Source organism: Nicotiana tomentosiformis, chromosome 1, assembly GCF_000390325.3.
Source record: "Nicotiana tomentosiformis chromosome 1, ASM39032v3, whole genome shotgun sequence".
In the NCBI taxonomy this organism is placed as follows: domain Eukaryota; kingdom Viridiplantae; phylum Streptophyta; class Magnoliopsida; order Solanales; family Solanaceae; genus Nicotiana; species Nicotiana tomentosiformis.
The window spans coordinates 70,769,805-70,795,700 of record NC_090812.1 but is presented as its reverse complement, the minus strand read 5'-3'; the positions used below and the strand labels follow the sequence as shown (position 1 = coordinate 70,795,700).

Below are 25,896 nucleotides of genomic sequence, written 5' to 3'. Positions count from 1 at the left end.
TGTAAAGAACACAAGTATTTTACGTGGAAAACACCTGGCTCAAAATGTGAAAAAACCACGACCCACTACTCAGTAGGATTTTCCCCAACACTTCACTAAATCACTGAGCCAAAACAGTATTTACAAAATGCTTTATAAACCTAAGGATTACCTCTAATCCCCTTGTGGCAACCAACAACTAGCTGTTGCGATAACTTCAAGTTACCTCTAACTTGAATACAACACTCAGAGTACCTAGTACAATTGCTTTTAGATAAAGCTAAAAGGTACAATTTGAAACACCTACTACAATGAAACTAGAGTAAAAGATAGATACTTGGAACTCGTTCTTCTATCTAGTTTATGTAGCTTCAGGTTCGCACACTAGAATCACACAAGAATTGTTACAAAATGCCTTGCTATTTTGCTCTCAACTCACGTTTAACTTTAGCGTTTGTATGTATCTGGAAAATGAGAACATCCTGCAATTTATAAAGTTAGTACAATAGGAAATAACTAGAGTTCTAATGCTATACTCTTCCATAGTGGAAGAGTTCTAGTTATCTTTAACTTCTAACTCCTCCCTTATCTAGGATAGAGTTCTCTCGAGTAAGAAGTCCTTCTCCTTATCAATTATGCAACCTTTTTGTTCAGGAGATATCAGATATAATCACTTAAGCTTATCTCCTTCACGTGCATGCCTTGTGCCCGAATTCTGCCTGTGTTTGTGTACACTGTGTATGGACCTGGTTCATGCTTGAGTTTCTTTGTTAATCATCAAAACAAACTTCACTTGGGCCAACAAATTCCCTATTTTTTATGATGACAAACTCTCTGTTTTTCATAAGTATAAGCCTCGTTACAACTCAGCTCAACATCAACACAATGTTAGAACACTTTCTATTTTTGAGTCACTAATCATCAAGGACCAGGTTCATTAGGTTATAAACATCACAGTCCAAAGTAAAAAGTGTAACCTATCTTCCCCTTTTTGGCATCATTGAAAAGTTGCATAATTACGTTAGATAACCAAATTTTACTAGATGTTACTCATGGCCACTGAGGCTACCTCAAATGCAATCATAGAGTCAAGCATCATATATCAATCTAATGATATTAGCTATCTAATAAGCATCAACAAATAATTAGAGCACAAAAATAGTTGATTAACAATGATACTAGTCATCCACAAAGCATAAAGAAAAAAGAAAAATAAAGATATTGGATCATGAGCAAAAAGAACAAAAAGAAATTCCATCTGGGTCACTGGTTTGTCTAACTAGGCTAGGAAGGTTTCAAGACTGGGAAGGACCAGCTTCTTTGTTTCTGGCCTGAAGTAGCTTTAACATATCATGAAGAATGCCTTCATTCTTCTCATTCTCCTTTGCAAGCTCATCCCTGATAGCATCCCTCTCAGTTTCTACTTCAGCCAGCATCTTCTTCATCCTCTCAATCTCAGCATCCTTAACTCCACTCTCTTGCACCAAAGCTCGCACTTTGCTATTTATAGGTACCTTCTTGGATGAACCAGGTTCTTTGGGAGTAGTGTGGACTTTATAGTCACATCCAGTCAAAGTGTTTTCCCCAAAGTGATCCTTGCTATTACCAACTTCCCATTTCTTAAGAGGTACCTTGAAGTGAGCAAGTACAACCGTGAGAATGAAACCACAGGATATGACATGTGTTTTGGTGCAGTTAGAACCCTATCAAGAAGTTGGATGATAAACCCATGCCAATTGATTTGCCTCCCACTATCCAGACATTTCATAAGGACCGGGTCCATGAATGTGGTAATGTGCCTTCTTTCTTGCCTGGACAGCACAACCTTGTTAACAAATTCAAACAACACTTTATGGGGTGGCTTCATCTCACTTTTATATACAGCCTTGGCCTCTAGCTCTAACTTATTGTTAGCAAACTTCCTTGTAATGGCAAGGGAGGTAGGGAGGTTCTCTAGGCTTGGCCATTTGAGCTTTTTGTAGTCATTGTACCCTTCAGCAGGTACACCCAGAATCTCTCCCAATTCTTTGTCGTCGAAGCTCACAGTCACTCCCTTCACCACACTGGTGACTCTGCCATTTTTTATCTCACAATTTTTCATGAACTCCACAATCTCAGTTCTGACAAGCTTTCCATCCATCTAAAGGACAATGTCCTTCCAACCCTGCAATTGTAGTTTTTTCAGCAGCAGCATCATGTCTTCCTCCTCCAAGTCCATGAGGAGTCTACCTTTCAAGATGGTTTTTTTCTCAAACATAACCATCTTGTCCTTCTCTGCATTAGATTCTTCTTATTTTTCACTCTCTTCTTCCTCCACTACTTTTACTTTTCTAGACTTCAAGGCAGACCTCATTCTTTTTGCCAAGGTAGAAGGTTCTGCTGACTTTGTTTTCAAATGAGACTTCTTTTTGGAAGTCTTGATTTTCTTTGCTTTTGGAGTCACAACCTGCACCTCTTCTGCCTTCTATTCATCATGAAGGACCATGTCCATCTCCTCAATTTAATGTGCTTCAATAGGCTCAAACACTTTTTTCGTTCCCTTTACAACAACTTTTCTTTTACTCTCTTTTAGGGCTTTTTCCAGTTCTGCCTCACTCTGCTTCTTCTGACTCCTTGTAACTCTTCCTCTTGTAGGAGGAGTCTTTACATGGATAGAAGAGGCAACCTTTCTCTTCTTATTTGCCCTAGCAGTTCCAAGGATTTTAACTCCTGAACTCTTCTTCCTTTTTGGATTATAGCTGTGAGACACACGTTTCAGTAGATCTTCAAGGGGTTCATGTACTGATGGAACAAGTTCTTGAACATTCTTCCCAAATCTAACTAACCCCTCAACAGCTTCTCCAGACCCACTTCCCCCTTTTCTCTCATTTTTTCTTCTTCTCCAGCAGATTCCTCACTCCATACTACCATAGCTCATGTTTCTTCAACCAAACCAATAGGAGTGGGTGAAGATTCAGCCACTTCTTTTTCTATTCTCCTCACATCGCCTTGAGCACCCTCACTCTCATTTTCTTTTTTATTTTTATTTTTACAACCCAATTTCCTAGACTCAGTTGTTTCAACCCCAGCCATAGTTCCTACCAAAACAAATCTATTTTCCAGATTTTCAGCAACCTTAGAGATAGTCTCAGATATAATTTTTGGACCATATGTTACCTGCTCTTTTTTAGATGAAACAGTTTCTTCCCCCTCAGTTGCAGATTTGAAAGAATCTTCAGATTTTTGGAGTTTATCTGTCTGACTTGCCTTCAGTTGATCATTGATTTTTTTGATTTATTCTTATCCATCACTACTTTGCGAGCAAGCATCTTGAATATTCCTTTCTTAGAGATAGGTGTGGTTAAGGGTGTGGTTGAAGAAGTGGGTGTGGATTCTTTGGGTGGTGATGAGGGATTTTCAGAGATGTTAGCCATTGATGGTTAGAGGATGAGAAAAGATGATTGGTTGTGTTTAGAAGATGAGAGAAGATAGAGAGAATTATTTGGCGGTTGTAAATTAGAAGTGAAGAAGCGACTAAGGCCAAATTAATGTAAAGAGGGATAACTTGATTGGGCAACGACAACTTTTTCAGAAGCTAAGGAGTCTAATCAAACTGGGAGTCAATTTGAAAAGATGTTGAGGACTCTCCCTAGAATCTAGGCACTTATTGCATTTTGGGACTCTCTTTGGGTGAAACTGGTTCATTTCATAACGGAAAAGATCAAGGAAGTTAAGATTAAATGGGATTCTCCTTTTGATCATGATCCAAATATAATTATTCCAAAATATGCAGAGTGGAGAGTACGTACCATGTAATCTTGATGAACCAGGTTCTTCACTGAGAAATCTTTTATGTAAGTCTGAATTTTCCATAAAAATAAAGATAATATCATTAGAGATTAATGAGACATTTTAGCACATGACACAAGAGTGTACTGATGAAAGTATGAGACTGAGCAAAATCTAATCTAATTATGTACAAAATTCACATATTTTCTAACCAATTTTGAGTTAGAACTGGTTCCTTTTAGGTGATCTTAATCATCCCTAATTCTAACATATTCCTTTCACATCTTTTGTGAAGATGTCAGCTATTTGCTTGTCAGTAGCATAAAATTCCATAGTGATCAAACCCTTTTCATAGTTGTCCCTTAAAAAGTGATGCCTAACATCTATGTGCTTAGTTCTTTTGTGATGAACCGGGTTCTTGATCATACTAATTGCACTAGTGTTATTACAAAAGATAGGGACACAACCTACATCAATTCCAAAATCCATTAATTGCTGTTTAATCCACAACAATTGAGCACAACATGAAGCAACAACAACATACACAGCTTGGGCAGTAGATAAGGCCGCATAATTTTGCTTTTTGGTGGCCCAAGATACAAGACATGAGCCAAGAAAGTGTGCCATACCTGAGGTGCTCTTTCTATCCACAAGAAAACCTGCATAATCAGCATCAGCATATCCCACTAGGTTAAAATTACTATCGTTTAGATACCATAGACAAAGGTCAGTGGTGCCTTTTAGGTATCTCAAGATCCTCTTGACAACAGTCAAGTGAGACTCCTTTGGATTTTCCTGAAATCTAGCACAAAGGCCTATACTGAAAATAATATTAGGTTTGATAGTAGTGAGATATAACAAAGAGCCAATCATTCCCCTATACAGCTTCTGATCAACAAATGAACCAGTTTCATCTACGTCCAATTTTGTGGATGTTGCTATAGGAGTGTCAATTTCTTTGGAATCTTCTATTTTAAACCTTTTAAACAACTATTTTACATACTTCTGCTGATGGATCATAGTTCCATTTGAATTTTGTTTAATTTGTAAGACTAAAAAAAATAAGCTCACCCATCATACTCATTTCAAATTCACTCCCCATTAGTTTAGCAAATTCTTTACTTAACTTATCAGTAGTTGCTCCAAAGGTTATATCATCAACATATATCTGAACTACCAAGAGATCTTTACCTTTTTCTTTCAAGAATAAAGTGTCATGACCCAATTTCACCTATAGGTCGTGATGGCATCGGACACCGCTGTCAGACAAGCCAACAATAAATACTAAATAAATTCTCATTTTAATATTTTTGAAGTCATAGTTGTTCCCCTCAATTAAATAGCAGAAGATGACATTTACCAAATACGTACTAACATCTTTAAAAATTTTCAATACAGTGCAACCCATAATCATCCCAAAACTCGGTGTCACAAGTGCATGAGCATTTACTAGGGAATTAAAATAAAATACAGCATCTGTCTAGAATACAAATTAGACAGAAAAATATAATAACTCTGAAGGAGACTCTATTAGTTGCGGATCGTAATATAGAATGCAGCTCACCTATGTCCCCACAATTATTAACCACACCTCTGCGCCCACAAGGCCGCTATACATATATGTACCTGCATAATAAAATGTGCAGCAAGTGCAGTATGAGTACAAAAAAAAGGTGTACCCAGTAAGTATCAAGCCTAATCTCGAAGAGGTAGAGACGAGATGGCCGACTATGACACTCACTATGGGTCAATAATATTAAATAATCATGAAAATAGAAATATTTATATCAACGTGATTCACAGAGTTAACAATAATTTTATTGTACCAGCAGAGGTAATTAAATTCCTTCAATTCCAATAATTCTCAATATATTAATTAAATTCCTTCAATTCAAATAATTTCTAATCTATTAATTAAATCCTTCAATTTCAATAAAAATTCCAATGTATCAAATAGCTTACAAGCTGCAATTCAATTTCAATAAATTTCCAATTTATCAAATAGCTTTACAAGTTGCAATTCAATTTCAATAAATTTTCAATTTATCAAATAGCTTTACAAGCTATAATAAACTGTCCAAGTATCGTGTAATTATTATTATTATTAAGCACGATTTCTGTCGAGATCGTACGACCCGATCCAGAGTTTCGTGTACACTGCCGAGGGACGTGCGACACGATCCATAGATGCATCTATCCTGCCGAGGCATTCGGCCTGCCCCACAAGAAAGGAGGACATTTTTTTATGTACCTCCGGAAGGAGAGTATATTCATTATAAGATAAATTCGGGAGGATGAATAATTTCTTTAAACAGTCAATTAATTTAAACAGAAAATTAAGCATATGAAATTTTCATCTTTATTATATTTCCTAACAATTCACAATTTATATATAAAATAATTCAATTAAATAAAGAATATAATTTACACAAGTAATTCATGCTTTGTGTCCTAAACTACCCGGACTTTAGCATTAATAGTAGCTATGCACGGACTCTCGTCACCTCGTGCGTACGTATCTCCCACAATTAACAACCACTACTAATTTAATCACCTATGGGGTAATTTCCCCCTCACAAGATTAGACAAGAGACTTACCTCGCTCCGAAGTTCCATAGCCGGCTCCCAAGCTTTTCAAATAACTCGACCGATGCCCAACGCTCCAAAACTCGCTTTCGCTTTATTAACATTCACAAGCTTTTAATCCTCCTCTGACATCGTAACATTGAGTAAAATACTCATACGCCACCAAGAAATTGATATCTACAATTACAATCCCAATTACAATCAAAGTATGACTCAAAAATATTTATCAATATCTATTTATGGCTCTCAAGTTGGCTACAAGCCTCCAGCTCAAATCGTCTAATAGGTTCACTTACTATCACATTCAACTCCACTCTTATCATTCAATACCCATTTGAAGTCATCAATGATACTACATTAATTCTCCAACACCGCCAAATTACTATTCATCGTCTTTCTTAACCAACATTTTCAAAACATTCAATTTGGTGATTACTTAGTTGAATACTTTCAACTAAGCTAGAATATGATTCCATAAGTTCATTGCATCCTTTAATTTCATTTCTAAGAACACTATTTATCTTTCCCTTATTTTCTCAAGAACACTATTCATGCCATGAACTAGAGTTTATGAAATCAATTATCCAACCATAACAACTTGAAACAACTATTAGAATTACTCTCACTGACTCATAAGAAATGAGCTTGAAATTTCAACCATCCCCGCAAGTCATAAATCATTAAAAACATATTCGGGGAGTTTTATTTAGGGAAACAGGGTTCTAAAAGTCGAAACGACCGGTTGGGTCGTTACATAAAGTATTGTCAATTTTACCTCTCTTGTAGCCATGCTCAAGCAAGAATTTTGATAATCTTTCATTCCATGCTCTTGGAGTTTGCTTGAGCCCATAAAGTTCCTTGTCAAGCTTGTACACATGATCAGGACATTCCTTGCTTTCAAATCCCAGAGTTTGCTTGACAAACACTTCCTCCTTTAGATAGCCATTGAGGAAGGCACTCTTGATATCCATCTGATGGAGAGTGAATTCCATATAAGCAGCAAAGGCTATAAGGAGTCTAATTGCTTCCAATCTTGCAACTGGAGGAAAGGTCTCATCATAGTCTATGCCCCCCTCTTGACTATATCCCCGAACCACCAATCTTGCTTTGTTTCTTGTAACTGCTCCATCTTCATCAAGTTTGTTTCTGAAGATCCATTTTGTGCCAATTACTGATCTGTCCTTGGGTCTTGGTACCAGATGCCAAACTTGACTTCTTTCAAATTGGTTGAGTTCATCTTTATTGCATTCACCCAGTATGCATCCTACAAAGCCTCAACAATATTTTTAGGTTCAATAAGAGATAAAAAAAGCATCAAAGGCACAAAGATTCTTCAAGGAAGATCTGATTTTGATTCCAGAGGTTGGATCAGAAATTATGTTCTCAATGGGATGAGAACTTTTATACTTGTAAGGTTACACAACCAGCTGGTTTCCCCTAAATGTTCCTTCAATATTTTGTTGTTGAGGAACCGGTTCATGGACAGGTTCCCTCGAGGTTTGAGGATCAGTTCCTCTTTGTTCAATTCCCCCTGTCAAGTTGCCCTGGGTGAAAGGACTTACTCCATTAGTTGTTCCTTCCTCTGGTGCAACTTCAGTTTGGGTTGTGGTTTCATTTGAGTTTCTTACCAGCCCAATTGCTTCATCATCATGTTCCTACCTCTCAAAAAGAATGTTAGTTTAGTCAAAAACCACATGTACACTTTCTTCTACACACATAGTTCTTTTGTTATAAATCTTATAAGCTTTACTATGTGAAAAATATCCCAAGAATACTCCCTCATCACTTATGCGATCAAACTTACCTAGGGAGTCTTTACCATTATTGTGCGCAAAGCACTTGCATCCAAATGCCCTAAGATGGGATATATTTGGCTTTCTACCTTTAAGTAACTCATAGGGAGTCTTCTCAATAAGAGGTCTAGTCATGCACCTATTTATGATGTAGCATGTAGTGTTCACAGCTTCTGCCCAGAAACTATGGGCAGTTTACTAGAAAGAAGCATAGTCCTAGCCATATCTTCCAATGTCCTATTCTTTCTTTCAACTACTCCATTTTGTTGGGGAGTACTAGGAGCAGAAAATTTATGATTTATGCATGCTCATCATAAAATTCAATTCAGCAAATTTAGCATTCTCAAATTTAGTACCATGCTCAGGCCTAATTGATGCAAGTTGATTACCTAGTTGTTTCTATGTTTTTCTAACAAAAAAAGTGAACATGTCAAATGCTTCATCTTTAGATGTTAAAAACAATGTCCAAGTAAACATAGAGTAATCATCAACATGCACCATAACATATCTCTTACCACCTTTGCTCAATGTTCTCATTGGTCCACAAAGATCCATATGGACCAGTTCCATCGTCCTGGTGGTGCTTACCACTTTCTTGCTTTTGAAAGATTATCTTACCTGGTCCCCCTTGCATAAGCCTTACAAACTTTATCTTCCTTGAATTTAATGTTAGGCAGCCTTATCACCAAGTCTTTGGAGACTAGTTTATTGAGTTGACTTAGACTGGCATGTCCAAGTCTCTTGTGCCAAAGGAGGAGATCATTATCCAACACACTTAAGCAAGTAAGTTCATTATATGAAAGTGTGGACAGATCCACAACATATATGTTGTTCACTCTTTTTTCCTGCAAAACTATCTAGTTAGTGGTAAGATTAATCACAAAGCATTTTGTAGAGGTGAATGCTATCATGTTACCTCTATCACACAATTGTGATACACTTATTAGACTGTACTTCATGTCCTTCTATCAAGTAGACATTCTCAATAGAGTAAGAATCAGTCTAACCTACCTTTCCAACCCCAATGATCTCACCTTTCTTTCTATTTCCAAAGGAGACATTACCTCCTTTAAGGTCCTCAAGTGAAAGGAACTGGTTCTTGCTTCCTGTCATGTGCTTTGAGTAGCCACTATCCATGTACCATATTTGGCTGCTCCCCTTCACTTGGACCTGCAAAAGGAAATCAGGGGTTAGTCTTAGGATCCCAAACTAGTTTGGGTCCCTTTCTATAGGCTTAAGGATGAATCAGATTCTTTTTAGCCCAACTTGGTAGCCTATTCTTCCCTTGAACAAATTCTTTATTCTTTTGACTTGCCTTTTATTTTCTAGTGCATTCACTTTTATAGTGACTTGTTTTACCACAGTGTGTGCAAATCTTGTTCTCAGGAAGTGTGAGGTACTTGCTTTTGGGATCCCACTTAGGTACCGAGTTCCTAAAGCCATGTCATATTCTGTTGCTACTATGGTGTTCCTGTAGCCATGAAAGTGCATCAGAGGACCTGTTCCATTTACAGGTTCTGTCTAGCTCATGCTTGACCTTGCTTAGATCCTCCTTTAGAATTCTTACCTGTTCATCTCTCTTATACAACACATCCTTCATTTTCCCTATATTTTCTTCTAAAGTGAGTTGTATGTGATCGGCTGTATTTTTGCTTCTTCCTAGTTTCAATTTTAGTTTATCAGATCTAAGCTATAGGATAGTTGACTCAAGTGCATGAACCTGTTTCTTTAACACAGTATTTTCACTTACAGTTTCACAAACCCTAAGTTCCAGATTTTTGAACTTAGCCTTCAAAATCACACATTCTTTAGACAACTGTTCCTTTTCATTATTTACATCCTCAGATTCATCAATTAGCTCCAGTAGTAACTCAGATAACCTTTATTTAGACAAAAATTTAATCTTGTTTCTGAGATGAATGACACTTACCTCAGTTTCTTCATCAGATTCTCCAATGGCCATAAGTGCTCGTTCATCCTCATCATCATCATCTAAGCTATCATTAGAGCTTTCGCTCCAAGCAGTGACCATGGCCTTGGTTGATCCTTTGTTGTTGCTTTTCTTTGGTTAAACTTGTTCCTTCTTCATGTTCCTTCATTTAGCTCTTTCCTTCTTCCATTCAATTTCCCATAGAGGACAGTTGATCATGTGGTGATCAGTCTTTCCACACTTGTAGCAGCCATTATTGGTTTGCTTCTCATGAGTTTTTGACTTGTTATAGCTTTCACTTTTTGAAGAACCCTTTCCTCTCCTCATGTACTTCTTAAAGTCCTTGGTGATCATAGCCATTTTATCATCTTCCAGATCAGAACCTTCAATGATTCTGAGTGCCAAGCTTCTATCCTTCTTAGGTACATCCATCTTCATGGTTTGTATCCTAAGTTCATAGGTAGTGACATTTCCAATTAATTCATCTAGTGAGAGAGTGGCAATATTCTTTGATTCTTGGATGACATTGATTTTGCTCACCCAAGTGATAGGCAAAACCCTAGTCAGTATCTTCTCGACTCTATCTTCTTCAGGAATAATCCTTCCAAGAGATTTTAGCTCATTTGTCAGTGTAGTAAACCTTGTGTACATCTCTTGAATGGTTTCTCCTTTCTTCATGGCAAAGTTCTCATACTGAGAGTACAGTAGAGTTCCTCTGGATCTCTTTACCTGAGGTGTTCCTTCGTGAGCCACTTGCAGTGTGTCCCAAATTTCTTTAGCACTGGTACAACTTTGGATTCTGATGTACTCATCTGGTCCAAGTCCACAAACAAGCCATTTCTTGGCTTTAACATTCTTCTCCCACTTCTTCAAGTCCTCAGCAGTGCAATCCGCTCTTGTCTTTGGCACATCTACTCCTTTAGCATTTTTCTTCAAGGTATCCGGTGGACTATCGGTGACAATGTCCCATAGCTCATAGTCCTCTCCTATAATGTGATCTCTCATCCTGTTTTTCCACCAAGAGTAGTACTGGCCATTAAAGAGTGGTGGCCTCGCAGTGAATTTCCCTTTTCAGTTTCCAGGTGGTGCACTCATGTTAATCTTCTCCTAAGGTGTAAGTCACTTCAAGGATAACCTACTCTGATACCAATTAATATTTTATACTTCAATACCACACAAGAGGGGGAGTGATTTGTGTGGTGTCCAATTTTTTGCATGCACAGATTATAGAAGGACTTGGTTCGTCTATTTGTTCCTTATACTACTATTGCGGAATAGTAAATACGAAAAGTAAAGAACACAAGTATTTTACGTAGAAAATACCTGGCTCAAAAGGTGAAAAAAACCATGACCTACTACTCAGTAGGATTTTCTCCAACACTTCACTAAATCACTAAGCCAAAACAACATTTACAAAACTCTTTGTAAACCTAAGGATTACCTCTAATCCCTTTGTGGCAACCAGTCTCTAGCTATTGCGACAACTTCAAGTTACTTCTAACTTGACTATAACACTCAAAATACCTAGTATAATTACTTCTAGATAAAGCTGAAAGGTACAATTTGAAACACCTACTACAATGAAACTAGAGTAAAAGACAGACACTTGGAAATGGTTCTTCTATCTGGTCCATGTAGCTTCAGGTTCGCACACTTGAATCACACAAGAATTGTTTTCAAAATGCCATGCTATTTTTCTCTCAACTCACGTTTAACTTTAGCGTTTGTGCGTACTTGTAAAATGAGAACATCATGAAATTTATAGAGTTAGTAGAATAGAAAATAACTAGAGTTCTAATGCTATACTCGGTGGAAAAGTTCTAGTTATCTTTAACTTCTAACTTCTCCCTTATATAGGATAGAGTTCTCTCGAGTAAGGAGTCCTTCTCCTTATCAATTATGCAACCTTTTCGTTCAGAAAATATCTGATATAACCACTTAAGTTTATCTCATTCACGTGTATGCCTTATTCCCGAATTCTGCCCGTGTCCGTGTACACTGTGTATGGACCTGGTTCATGCTTGAGTTTCTTTGTCAATCATCAAACCAAACCTTACTTGGGCCTACAATTCCCCTTGATAGCACACATATAGGAGGTCACATGTTCGTTTGGATCAGTCGTTCCATTATACATCAGAATTTCGGGCATACGAAACTTCTTCGGGATCGGCTTCGGAGCTACGCTCGGAGGGAAAGGCTTTTGGACAAACTTTTTGGTGTCCAGGCCTTTCAGTATCGGTGGTGCTCCTGGGATTTGATCGACCCTGGAGTCATAAGTCTTCACTTTTTTGTCGTTGGCTTCGATTTTCTTCTCTCCCGATTCCACCCGTTTCGTCAGTTTCACGAGCATCTTTATTATCTCGGGGTTGGTCCCGGGTTCAGCCTCACTCGATTTTTGTGTGACTGGTTCATTTTTGTGAGTGTTTTCCCAGGACGATTCGGGCTCAACTCTGTTGGGGGCGCGGCTCTGGTTCTGCAACTGGACTATCGCTGCCTGTTGAGCTTGTAACATTTCTAAGATCACCCGCAAGTTGATCCCATCGCCTTCGGCGTCGTATGTACTCCGGGCTATCGATCGGGTTCCCCCGTGAATGTTATTTTTGGGGTCGGTTGGCAAATTTGCTTTGATAACCACATATGAGTTAGCATCGATCGGGTCCGCGGCTGGAACTCCGTTGGGGTCAACATGGGGGTACCTCGTTGCTGGGCACCACATTGTTGTTCTTTCCATGGTGGCTGGATTCAATATCAACATTCAAATGGGCAAATTGGGAATTTGACACCTGAAATTAGTAGCTCAAAGAATAAGTGTAAAATAAAGTGTGTTATGAAAATTTGTATCAAATTACCACTATTATCCTTAGCCCCACAGTGGGCGCCAAACTGTTTACCCTAAAAAACGGATAACAATTAAATTTATATGTGGTTTTAAGGATACGTGGATTAATTCAATACAAATAATAAATTGTATTAGATTAAACAGATAAAGGACATAATAAATTATCAAACCAATTAAGGGGAGTGATCCCAGACTCAGTACCAACTTTCACTACAAAAAAAGGGTAAATTGCGGAGGTTTCTTTACGGAGGGTATAAGTAACCTCCGCAATTTGCATAATTTTGCGGCAAAATATTAGCCCCCACAAAATTATATACAATTTACGGATCCGCAACCCTAAAATAATAGCGGGTAATTTATTTCACACTCCCTCCATTTTTTTCCCAATCTTTTTCGCCCTAGAAACTTTCGCCACACAACAACAAAATACACTGTCTCCTTCTTCTTCTTCTTCTAACTTCTCTTTTCCTCTTCAATCGCCATCGCTTTTACACCTCCCAGGTTTGATTTTTCTCTTTCTTTCCTTATTCCCCTCATGGGTTTTCTGTTAATTTTAAATTTTTATGTGTATTTTGGTCGATCTGTATGATTAAATGGTGTTTGATATTGAATTTTTGTGTATATTAAATGGTCGATTTGTATGAATTTTTGTGTACTTTTTCCTTGCTTTCTTTGTACTTTTGGGTTTAATGGTCGATCTCTCTGCAGGAATTTTTGTGTACTTTTGTTTTTTTGCAGGCCTTAATGGTCGATATGTATGAATTTTTCTTTGCCTCTCTTCCTCTGCATTGTATATTTGCTGCTGTGACTCTGACCTTGGACAAACTTAGAATTTTAATTCCACTGCCTCTCTCATTTTTCTTTTCTTATTAGTATATTTTGGTACAAAACTCAACTAGCCCGTCTTCTTTGACTCAATCTCCAGTACTGCTACTTGCTTATGCTTACTAGTCAAAATGGGAGAAAATCATATGTAATAAATCATTTCTCCTTTGATCTTTTTCTTCTCAAGGTGGGGCCACTTGTTTCTTATGTCAAGTATTTAATAAAATCTGTTGTATAATTTATTCCTGAAGAGTCTTTTTCTAATCTTTTAATTAGTTTTGAAAACAACTTACTACTTGGATAGTCAAGAATTATATATATATAAGCTAAATATTTCAACAAAAAAAAAACACATAACATTTAGTTGCTTCTTGAACAATGGGCAAAAGGGAATATCCGAGTTCAGCTCATTTCCTTTGTTACTTTGTCTTTACTGCTCTTACAAGCAGCTTTTGAAATGACTCTGTGTATAGAAAAGGAGAGAGATGCTCTTCTTGAGTTCAAAAGAGGCCTTAATGATTATTTTGGTCAATTATCTACATGGGGTGATGAAGAAGATAAAAATGAATGTTGTTAGAAAGAAACCATAGCTTCTGATCTTCATTTGTCCAGTTTATATATAAAGAGGCAGATAAAGACTATGTTGACCTATAGATTACTCATACTTCAAGTGGCTTCGAAATAATTACAAATATATATATTTATACTGTCGAATGATGATAAAAGAAGAAACAAAATACACCATTATTGACCAATCACTTGAAAATGCATATCAGCAGAAATAATATACTTTGTCTTACGGTGAATATATTTTCTATCATGATACTTATAGTTTATTGACTTACTTGTCTTTGAATCTACTTATTATTGTTGGGAGATATGACTATGACTATGCAAATGCATTCTTTCTTATGGGATTTTCAAGTTTGGTAGATGATTATATATGGCTTTTGTTAGTATGTATTTATTACTTCATAGTTAATATTCTGCATTCTAATAATAGAGAACTGATATTTTCTCTTTATATTCTGAAAGGTTCATTAGCTGCACTTGAAAGTTAATACTTTTCTATGGATAAATCTTGGATTAGAAAGTCAAGGAATACCACGGAATATTTATTTGGTTTAAATCAGTTTTTAGATTTTGCATTTGTATTACTTAATAGAAAAGAATAGTGAGAATTCTCGGAACCATGTGAAATTTTTATATAAGCAATTTAGAAGTTTAATCATGTTGAACTGCTTGTTCATATGACAATTATCAGTAAAAGTCTGCTTTTTATATTCTATGATGCAATTTTTATATTCTTAAATCGCTTGTTTCATATGGTCAAGTTGTTCTTAGTTTCACAGTAATAGTATCTTTCAATATAATGAATTATTCACACCTCTCTATACCATATCCGGTACCTTCACTTTTTTGCTTTTATTTTTATTTATTAAAGATTCACATGGAGAAACTATTCTAGAAGAAACAAACAGTTCCACACACCGGTGGCTCCAAACCTAATTCTAGAAGAAGGGCTGAAATGGTAAAAGATGTCACATTATTTACCTTACTTTACTATTTAAATTTTAGATATTGTATCTATTATTATTTTTTTTAATTAAACTATTCTGACTTATTTTTATTTTCATACATAGATGGCTGAGACAGGGAGAAAGCCTGGACGAGCACAACTTTATCTTGCTACACATACTAAAAATGATGGATCATATGTAAATGAGGAGGCAAAAGAAATATGTGTAAGTTACATTCATGATTGTTATAAATACAAATGATTTCTATGGAGTGATTTATATTCTGAAGATCTCTATATGTTTTGGCACATGATTTCATTTCTATTCATAGTAGCATCAATCTTTTTTGACCGAAGAAAATTGTCCGTAAGCAACAAAATTCAGCATATACAGCTTTATATCATTTCCAGCCTTTAATTAAATTAAATGGGCCAAATGGTTTTGCTACTACCTTATTTTACAAAAGACATTATTTTACTTAAGTCACAACCATTTAGTATAAATAAACGCAGAAGTGCTCATTTGTTTCTGTAGCAGCTAGAAAAGACAACATTTAGTATCATTTGTCACTCCCTACCACAACAATATTATCCTTAGTACTCAAACTGCAGTGTATACTAATACTAAGATGATTAGATTTAGGTATATAAACTAAAAAGTGGTATTTTTTTTTTTTTTACCACCCAATATAAATCAAGGAATTCTGTTTTCCTATCAGCAGTGCCCCTCTTCCATCCTTGAGAGAGTTTCTGTTAATGGGCATCCTCTTTGTGCCAAATTATTTGTTAAGAAAAGGGATCATTTGTTTGGTTGGAAACCTTTCTTCTGCATGTTTACTGAAGAAGGGAAAAGTGAAAGAAGTTTTGACATGAAAAATTTTACTGCATTAAAAGTTGCATATCTGGAATATTAGCATGGCACGTCGGCTCCATTATTTTCAACAATCTTTACAAGACTTGTGATTTTAGTTTCTATTGCATTGGATCAATGTATATTAGCCTTTGATTCAGTTCCTGTTTATAGCATTAAGAGGGGGCATTATAGAGAGAAGAAGGCTGCTGAACTTGCAAGAGTAATAGTAGAAGGATGCTTTTAACTTTTTATCTTCATCTTTTTTGTTGGTTTAAGTAGACAATATTTATTTCAACTCAATGACTTATTTCCTGATACTCTTCTTAATAGTTGTATTTTTTTTTTTACTTTTTGCTGTATCCAAGTGATAGAGCTAGTAGACCCGTTTCACAGACGGATGCAAGATCTTCTGCCGCTAGTAATCCCATTGACAGCCATTGAGATTCATTTTAATTGAAGTAGATGTATTAGGACAATATAATAGCTGACTGATATAGATGATTAACTATGCTCTAACTTAGCTTGATGACATATGATACTACTCTGTCCCAGTATTTTTCACGGTTAATGAAATGTTGATATTTCTTAATTTTAATGTTTTGGTTTAAGCATAGATATTTCAATTGATATTAGGGTAAAAGTATGGCATATTAATGATAAAAAATTAATTCTATAATATATTTAAAAATAGATGAGGTTAAAACCCCCCAAAAGAAATTGAACAGATTATGATGGTGTACACATAAGAAATTGCGGGGGTTTACAACCCCTACAGTAAAAAAAAAGGTTAAATTTTAAAAAAAAATCTATTTTCGCGCATGAAATTATGGAGGCTAAAATTGTAATTTGTGGAGGTTAGAAACCTCCGCTATTTGCTGTCATGGCAGTTCGGAAAATGCCCGCATTTATCTGCCGCAAATTAATAGTGGCGACGCTTAATACGGGGGTCTACTCAACCGCTGTGACAGCAAATAGCGGAGGTTTCTAACCTCCGCAAACTGCAGTTTTAACCTCCGCAATTTACCCGTTTTTTGTAGTGTTTAATGAAATGCCTGTCTTCGATCCCAGGCTCACGATAATGAAGAATTAATGAACAAAAGTAAGAACTTTGAATAATTGAGAAAATAAAAGTATATTGCCTTGATATGCGTGTTACAATGATGCCTAATGAATAGTTAGACTCCCATTTATATAGTGGGAGAGTTTTACCCTGAGTACAATTCCAAAAGAAGTAAAAATCTTTCGTTTTACTAATCACTGATTTTCTGCCGATACGTGCTGAGATTCACCCTGTATCCAATTGGGCACGGATATCACGACCCTTTGTTTATTGTGCTCGATTATCTGGTAATGCTCTCCGAAGTTTTGAGATTCGAATTGGACTTGGGGGACGTGGCCCCGATTCTTCCGAGGGCAGGTATATTGCCCGGACCCCGACTCGAGGGGCTCTTTGCCCCGACTCCAGTTCCTTACAGTCGCATCTCTGCTCCGTTTACTTCATCGGAAACCGAGGCATCTAAAGGGCTCGGTTTCACCCGTATACAAGTATCAAAGTAACCTTTCAAACACTTTGATCGAAACCCCCTTATGCATCCAAACATTTTTTACCCCTGCAAAAGGAAACCATATTACACGCTTAAGGTGAGCCCAACTAGTCTCTATCCGTTATGTTTTCTTTGGTACATGTTCTCAACTTCTAGATTGGGTCCAATTTTAGTAATTGGTTTAGGGATTAAGCTAAATATGTCTGGATTGCTGGTCTTCGCTAGTGATTACTTGGTCTTGGATAGAGATGCAAATCATTCATATATGTGATTTATTTAATTCAATCAACGGTTGAAGCATTCTATTTCGACCAGTCAAAACAAAACAATTCCCCTATGCAAAATAATTTTGTTTTTTAAAAAAAGAAAGAAATAGCCACCAAACAGTATCATTAGCACCCAATTTTCTAAATCGGCGGCTTGATTCATAAATGAGCAACGCCCGCTAACATATAGCAGTTGATAACATGACTTGACAAATCTCGAATTCACGAATATCATTCAACAAAATACATGGTCAATATTAGCTACCCGAAAGAAGAAAAAGAAAAAGATCCCGAATTACTAGTAATATCATTCCACGATAATAGAGGACCAACAATAATTACAGATAAAATATCTGACTCGACCAATTTTTAAAAAGTTTATTATGCAAATTATCTAGACAGATCAAGAAAAACAAGAACTCAAGTATGACACAATTTTTTTTTTTTTTTTTTTGCAACGAAAAGAAAGAAGCTTTGAACGGAGGAAATTATTTTTGTAGGACACAAATTGGCCATACCAGGCGCTTTGTGGAAACTAAAGGACGAAATTGCTCCCCCACCAAAAGTAAACTAGTGAACGTTAGTACACCAAATATTATGGCCAATAAGCGCCACTTTTTTTTTAAAAAAATAAAAAATATAAGCGCCACTGTAATATACATATAGCCTGAAAAAAATACATAGCTCCTAGTAATATTTAAATAGTATTCTACCCTTTGTGATTTTTAGATCGTTTCTCTTAAATTGAGTGACCGTTTGAATTACTAAAAAAATTGGTTCTTTACTGTGTTTCTTAAACGTGAAGTAAAATAAGCAGTAAACATAACGATTTTTACGTGGAAAATCATCCGACTTAAAAGATGCAAAAGCCACGACCTACTGTGTAGGATTTTCAACTTCAACTCCATTAGAACAATGAGCCAAAATGTATCAATTACAAGACTGTAATTTAATACTCTCCAGTACTCCTACTATGACTATTTGATTTATAAGTTACTCTAACTTGTAAAGCAAACACTCGCTCCAACTCACTAATTGTTTGTGACACTTGATTACAACTCAATTTCTTAAAACATATTTACTAGACTGACTCAAGAAGAATACGACACTGATACTCGACTAGAGTGAACAAAATAAAGTTCTGCCGTTGATGTGTAAAAGGAGATATTGAGAAGTCCAAAATAGATAGTATTTAAACGCCTGGACTTCAAGATCTTCTAGGAGTCCTATGCATAATCAGTTTCTCATTTGATAGGGCTCCTACTGTTCCAAGGACTCTACAAGTTTTGGGACTCTTATGTCTTACTGATTTATTTGTATCTTCTTGGGCAACAACCCTTATCATATGCAGCAACCTTCTTCCACCAAACTCAAACCTGGGTAACTTTGAGATAAAGTTACTGTGTGGCACAGACGTACAATCATCAACCAGATGAGCTGGTCCTTTACCCTGATGAGCTGGTTCTTAGAACCGATAAGCAACTACATTAAGCACCTGGTTCTTCAAACATTGCATCTAAATTAACAAACTTTGTTAATCATCAAAATCTCAATATTCAACAGTTTCATTTGAATTGAGTACCATTAAATTGGCTTAAAAGATAAAATTACTTTCTTAAAAAACTTAAACATTATCTGGATATACTTTAGAATAATAAGTACATAGTAACGACTCTAGAAACAACTTCTCAATTTGTGAAAGTAGATATATCTTTGGAATACCGTCTAATCTATCTATATAGAATAGGAGAAGCAAATCTATCTATATAGAATAGGAGAAGCAAATCAATGTGATGATGCCAAGTGTCACAACAAAAATTAAACAAGTGTCAAATTTTAGGACAAAATTAGTTAGGTTAGTTAATAATTAGTTACTCTTTTTGAATTTGAATTTAAAATAGTTAAATATCTATATATTATTAAGCAAAACTGTTGCGACCAAATACACTCACGCAAGTATACGTGGTCGTCAAGTAATATAGTAGTGAGTAAAGTATCGTTCCCACGAATACTTATGATTAACTTTTGACTAACTCAAACTCAAATAACTTATCGATTTCTCACAAAATAGATAATTTTCTAATTTACCACCTAAAAACTATCAAGTAATGAAATACTAGAGATCAACCACAACACTTAAATGATTTCGAATAACAATCAATAGGAGATAATATTCCAGGGTCACGGGTTATCTAACAATCATGTTGCATTCATAGCTTAAAATAACTAATTAATTTATCTGGATTGTTGATTGACAGGATTGATATTACTCATAAGAATCTGTCGAGTTCTTACTCGCCTATTCAAGCTAACTTAATGTCTATATGTCTATGGAATTAAGATTAACAAGAATGCATTTACACTTCCTGTATTTCAACCGAGCAAGACAATTAGGTATATTTCTATCCTAATTGCGAATCCGTTCCCCGATGTCCGGGTTCAAGAACTTGCTCTATTTAATTCTATATGCAATCTAGAATTCCTACTTTCGAGTTCAACTCTAGATTCGTAGATAGTAATTCACTGTTAGCTACTCAGCAAATTAATTAAAAACTGAATTAAATAAACAACCCAATATGATAAAATCAACTTTGTCAAATTAAACATCAAACATCAACATTCATGTATCGCCCATGACCCTAGAATAATAGGGTTCTTAGCCACTCATGTTCATGCAATCATCAAATAATTCACAAGAGTGCATAAGAATCAATAAAAGAAGGAAAAATAAGAACTCAAGATGAATTCCGTGGTTCCCCAGCTTTGTCGTGGCTTTTTTCCCCTTCCCAATATGTTCGATGACCTAAAAGAGGCGTTTTTGGCTTATATATTGCGTACAAAAGTCGTGGGCCAAAGTTCTCCTATTTCTAATCCAAATCAGCTTTAGGGATTGATGCTAGGGTGGATGCGTCACATCCACATCGTCCTCCACTTCTCAGCTTCGCATCCACCCTTTGTTCCTCCATCTCAGCTTTGCCCAGGTGCGGATGCTAAGGCGGATGCTATGGGCCGATTTCACTGCTAAGGGTCCACAAAATCTGATTTTTTTCTAGATTGGATGCGACGCATCCAACCCCTCTTCCTCTAGCTAGAGCACCTTTTCTTCATATCTTTGGACTCCAAACACCTTAAATCATCACACACAACTCAGTTAGTCATAAAACCAATAATTAAACCATGTTGGGCATTTTAAAGATCAAATAGCATCAAAAAGTAGTTAAAATATGGGTAAAGTAATATCAACACATATCGAAATATGCCCAACATCACCACCCCACACTTAAACCTTTGTTCTTCCTCGAACAAACCATCACTATAGTAGACGAAATAAAATTAAGCTCTTATCATTCAAAGCACACTACACCTATGACCATGGTTATTTGCTACAATTAGGCTCTATAATATGCATCACATACACTTTCCTTTACTTATGTCATTCTTTTAAAAATATTCAAACAAAAACAACATGCTCACAACAATCCTAACCTCAAAAACCGACTCAATGTCATGATGCACTCATGGCTTGAACACCCAACATCATAGAGAAGTCTAATAACGTTACCTATCCCTCGTGAAACTATGTGCCCTCACAACAAGAACAAGAGAGCGAGTTCAATCCACATAGTCCCTTCTTACTTCTTTTAGCGCTCATCTAACAATTAAAGTACTTTAAGAGGTAAAAGGATCAAAATAATATCAATTAAGAATAAAAAGGGTATAGGCTTGTAATGTGGGTACCAAATAAAAGTTAATAGGCTCAAAATGGTTAACTAGGGATAAATTTTATTTGTGATAAGCAATAAGCTCAAAAAGATCAAAGAAAGCCTAAAATCATTTTTCAAACCGAGCATCACCTCAAATTTCGCTTCAACTCACATACCGGGCAAGTTCTAGACACAAGTACAATACATGGACTACACAAAAACCTCATCACACATGGCACATGACTCACTAAGGACAGTCACATTCCGACTCTTAAACAATATAAGTATTCACGGAGCAACGAGATATTAAGCATTAAGCACAAGGTGAACATAAGTCATGTAAACGAGACATAGGCGCCACAAAACATGCTATCCAATTTAACAAGGCATCATCAATAATTTCAAATCATACAGAAGATACTACACATGCCAAAGTATAAATATGCTACTATGAAATAAGTCAAGGGCACTTAGGTTCATCATTCTTCCTCCTTTTATTTCCTAAATTCCTAATCTACTTAGAAAGAAAAAAAGCTACCCGGTTCAAACTACATCCCATGGAAAAGAACCGAGGCACAAAGAAAAACCACAGGGGATTATTACTACCTAAAGAAAGCTAAAAGACATATTTTTGGATTTTTGTTTAGACTTTAATTCCTCAAGAAAACTGTCTAGGTGATCAATCGTCGGGAAAAGTCTAATTTTTCTACTTTTTTCATTTTTTTTTCCCACAAAAACTACTACACTTAAGAATGAGTACTACAACTAAATAGCACAGAAACTCATCCAAACGATCTCCCCACCCCACACTTAAAATTTAGCAATGTCCTCAATGCATACTATAAATAATAAGAGGATAAACGATACTCCCTGGTAGGCCAAAGGCCAAAGCAATAGCGGCTCACGAGGTACTCAAACTTCCCCTAGGCATCGTCCTTTGTGTGGGCACCCCACACTTAGTCCTCACCATCTAGCTCGCTTTTGCACTCTTCTAATGGCTTTGCTTCTTATGCTCATAATCCTACAAAACAAAAATAAATACTACAAAATAATAAAAATAAAATAAAATAAAAAATAAACAAAAATAAAAGAAAGCAGTAAAGTTGGGTTGCCTCCCAACAAGCGCCTGATTTAACGTAGCGGCACGACGTGAACCGCTTTTTGCCTCCACCTCGAACTTATGAATTGAGCCCCTAACATGGCATCCAGTCTGCGGCTATGCTCCAGTGGTGGGGATACAAAAATAAATAGGCCAAGTAATAAATTTTTCACTCTATACTTCTCGGCCTTTATATGAGAAATGTAATTTTTTCTCTCTGGCACGACAAATCCAAGAATGTAAGCATCATGCTCCTCTTCCATTGACTCCTCCAAAGGCTCAGATGACTCGATTTCCATGTCATGATCCAAATACAATGTCGAAAAATATTTAGAATGAGGACCAACATGCCCTAACTTTGGAATTGTATTACTATTTATATCCTCATATGTGCACACACTAGAGTTTTCAAATATTACATTATCTACTATCTCGCATGGCTCTAGTGTACTTTTCTCAACATGGGCATCATCAACAAAGTCCTCAATTTGGCGTATAAGCTCCTTTTCAGCTTCTGACAACTCATTATTATTTTGTTGGGCGTTAGACGCAATAACCTTTGCATTTAATTGATCTTGCAAGTCGTGAATAGTAGTGCCAAATTTATCGATCCTTTGTCCTAGTTTAGATCTTCCCTCTATAAAGTGTCTCATCCCATCAATAAGTTCCTCACGTTGAGCCTCATATATTTCTAACTTTTTAGCCTGTTCTACCAGCCAAGTTTGGCTCAAAATCTCCTCTTTTTCAAAAATTTTCTCTTGCTGGTACTCGCTTTCTTCATTCAATTCTTCCATATTGGCTTTCATTCTTGTGATTGCTGCCCTCATTCTTTTCATATCTTTTTTGAGTTCATCTTGTTGCTCTACTACTTGCCTCAGAATATCCCTAATATATGCATCAGGTTCCATATCCTGCACTTCATTGCCCCTATCAAACTCAGAAACATCATTAGAAAGATCATAATAAGGGCTCAGAGAAGGATGAACAGGATTAGGACAACCATCCCAATGGCCATCTTGACCACCACACATATTACAAATATTCCACTCAAAGAATTGAGATTGTGCACACAAAACGGTCCCGGAAATATTCTGACAATTTTTCCACCAGTGGGGTCCTCTACAATATGGACAAGGATCATCAAAATAAGAATAACCATCATTCGAATAATTTTCATTCCAAGATGCCATGTTAAAATAAATAACAAATACTAACTAAACAAAAAAAAATGAATAGATAAAAAAAAAGTCTAATCTAGAAAAATAGCTAATTTCTAACTCCCCGTCAACGGCGCCAAAAAGTTGTTGCGACCAAATACACTCACGCAAGTATACGTGGTCGTCAAGTAATATAGTAGTGAGTAAAGTATCATTCGCACAAAGACTTATGATTAACTTTTGACTAACTCAAACTCAAATAACTTATCGATTTCTCACAAAATAGATAATTTTCTAATTTACCACCTAAAAACTATCAAGTAATAAAATACTAGAGATCAACCACAACACTTAAATAATTTCGAATAACAATCAATAGGAGATAATATTCCAGGGTCACGGGTTATCTAACAATCATGTTGCATTCTTAGCTTAAAATAACTAATTGATTTATCTGGATTGTTGATTGACAGGGTTGATATTACTCATAAGAATCTGGCGAGTTCTTACTCGCCTATTCAAGCTACCTTAATGTCTATATGTCTATGGAATTAAGATTAACAAGAATGCATTTACACTTCCTGTATTTCAACCGAGCAAGACAATTAGGTATATTTCTATCCTAATTGCGAATCCGTTCTCCGATGTCCGGGTTCAAGAACTTACTTTATTTAATTCTATATGCAATCTAGAATTCCCACTTTCGAGTTCAACTCTAGATTCGTAGATAGTAATTCACTGTTAGCTACTCAGCAAATTAATTAAAAACTGAATTAAATAAACAACCCAATATGATAAAATCAACTTTGTCAAATTAAACTTCAAACATCAACATTCATGTATCGCCCATGACCCTAGAATAATAGGGTTCTTAGCCACTCATGTTCATGCAATCATCAAATAATTCACAAGAGTGCATAAGAATCAATAAAAGAAGAAAAAATAAGAACTCAAGATGAATTCCGTGGTTCTCCAGCTTTGTCGTGGCTTTTTTTCCCTTCCCAATATGTTCGATGACCTAAAAGAGGCATTTTTGGTTTATATATTGCGTACAAAAGTCGTGGGCCAAAGTTCTCCTATTTCTAATCCAAATCAGCTTCAGGGATTGATGCTAGGGTGGATGCGTCGCATCCACCTCGTCCTCCACTTCTCAGCTTCGCATGCTAGGGTGGATGCGAAGCATCCACCCTTTATTCCTCCATCTCATCTTTGCCCAGGTGCGGATGCTAAGGCGGATGCTATGGGACGACTTCACTGCTAAGGGTGCACGAAATCTAATTTTTTTCTAGATTGGATGCGACGTATCCAACCCCTCTTCCTCTAGCTAGAGCACCTTTTCTTCATATTTTTAGACTCCAAACACCTTAAATCATCACACACATTGGTCCTTCAGTTGCGTGGGGGCACACTTGGGAAGCCGTTTTATAAGCCCTACCTCGTCTCCCACACCCCCAAAACTTGCTCTAGAAAGGGAAGCTCTCAAGAACCTAACTCCTCAAAGGTCCCTCCACTATCCAAGGTAAGTTCTAATGGTGATTCTAAGTTAATTTGAATTCTCCAAAACTTTATTAATATAGGTAAACCCTTCAAATCATTAGAAGATATTCGATTGAGACATCAGTTTTGAGAGACGAAACCCTAGAACTCGAATTCAAGAGGATTGAACGTAAAAAGGGTAATATCTTCACCCTCTACTTGATTATAGTATTGGATTAATGATTATAGACTCTAGTTCATGAGATATGATTTGATGGATTTGATAGAAAAGCATGAACGACTATATGTTTTGGTTGTTGATTGTTGATTATTGGTTAAGGGTGTTGTTTATCATATGGGTAAAGAATAATAATATTGATTATAAGAAATTTGAGATTTTAGAATTTATCTAGGAGCAAAAGAATGGGTTGTTGGGTGTATAAACACCATTAATGAGGGCTATGAGACTTTATGCCCATAAAATGTTTGATGAAATGTCTAAGTGACCAAAACATGAGTATGATTGCTAATATGGAATCCCTTTGACTTGTATTGCCA

At 36.2% G+C, this 25,896-nt stretch overlaps 1 protein-coding gene and 2 long non-coding RNA genes across 3 annotated transcripts; 1 reads left to right on the top strand and 2 right to left on the bottom strand.

Annotated features, from left to right (window-relative positions):
* Positions 1 to 5,173: 5,173 nt before the first annotated feature.
* LOC138909076 (uncharacterized) lies at positions 5,174 to 6,481 on the bottom strand. Its single transcript, XR_011415597.1, has 2 exons — positions 6,346 to 6,481; positions 5,174 to 5,373 (listed from the first exon to the last, which is right to left on the bottom strand). It is a non-coding gene; the product is annotated as an uncharacterized lncRNA (long non-coding RNA).
* Positions 6,482 to 10,221: 3,740 nt separating this feature from the next.
* Positions 10,222 to 11,061, bottom strand: LOC138906774 (uncharacterized). Its single transcript, XM_070196366.1, has one exon. It carries the CDS (start codon positions 11,059 to 11,061, stop codon positions 10,222 to 10,224), a length of 840 nt encoding a protein of 279 aa, XP_070052467.1.
* Positions 11,062 to 13,240: 2,179 nt separating this feature from the next.
* On the top strand, positions 13,241 to 15,528 carry LOC104121291 (uncharacterized). Its single transcript, XR_691890.4, has 3 exons — positions 13,241 to 13,396; positions 15,165 to 15,251; positions 15,364 to 15,528. It is a non-coding gene; the product is annotated as an uncharacterized lncRNA (long non-coding RNA).
* Positions 15,529 to 25,896: the final 10,368 nt, after the last annotated feature.

Coding starts and splice junctions, on each gene's coding strand:
- LOC138906774 (XM_070196366.1), bottom strand. CDS start 11,061: ATGAGAGATCACATTATAGGAGAGGACTATGAGCTATGGGACATTGTC.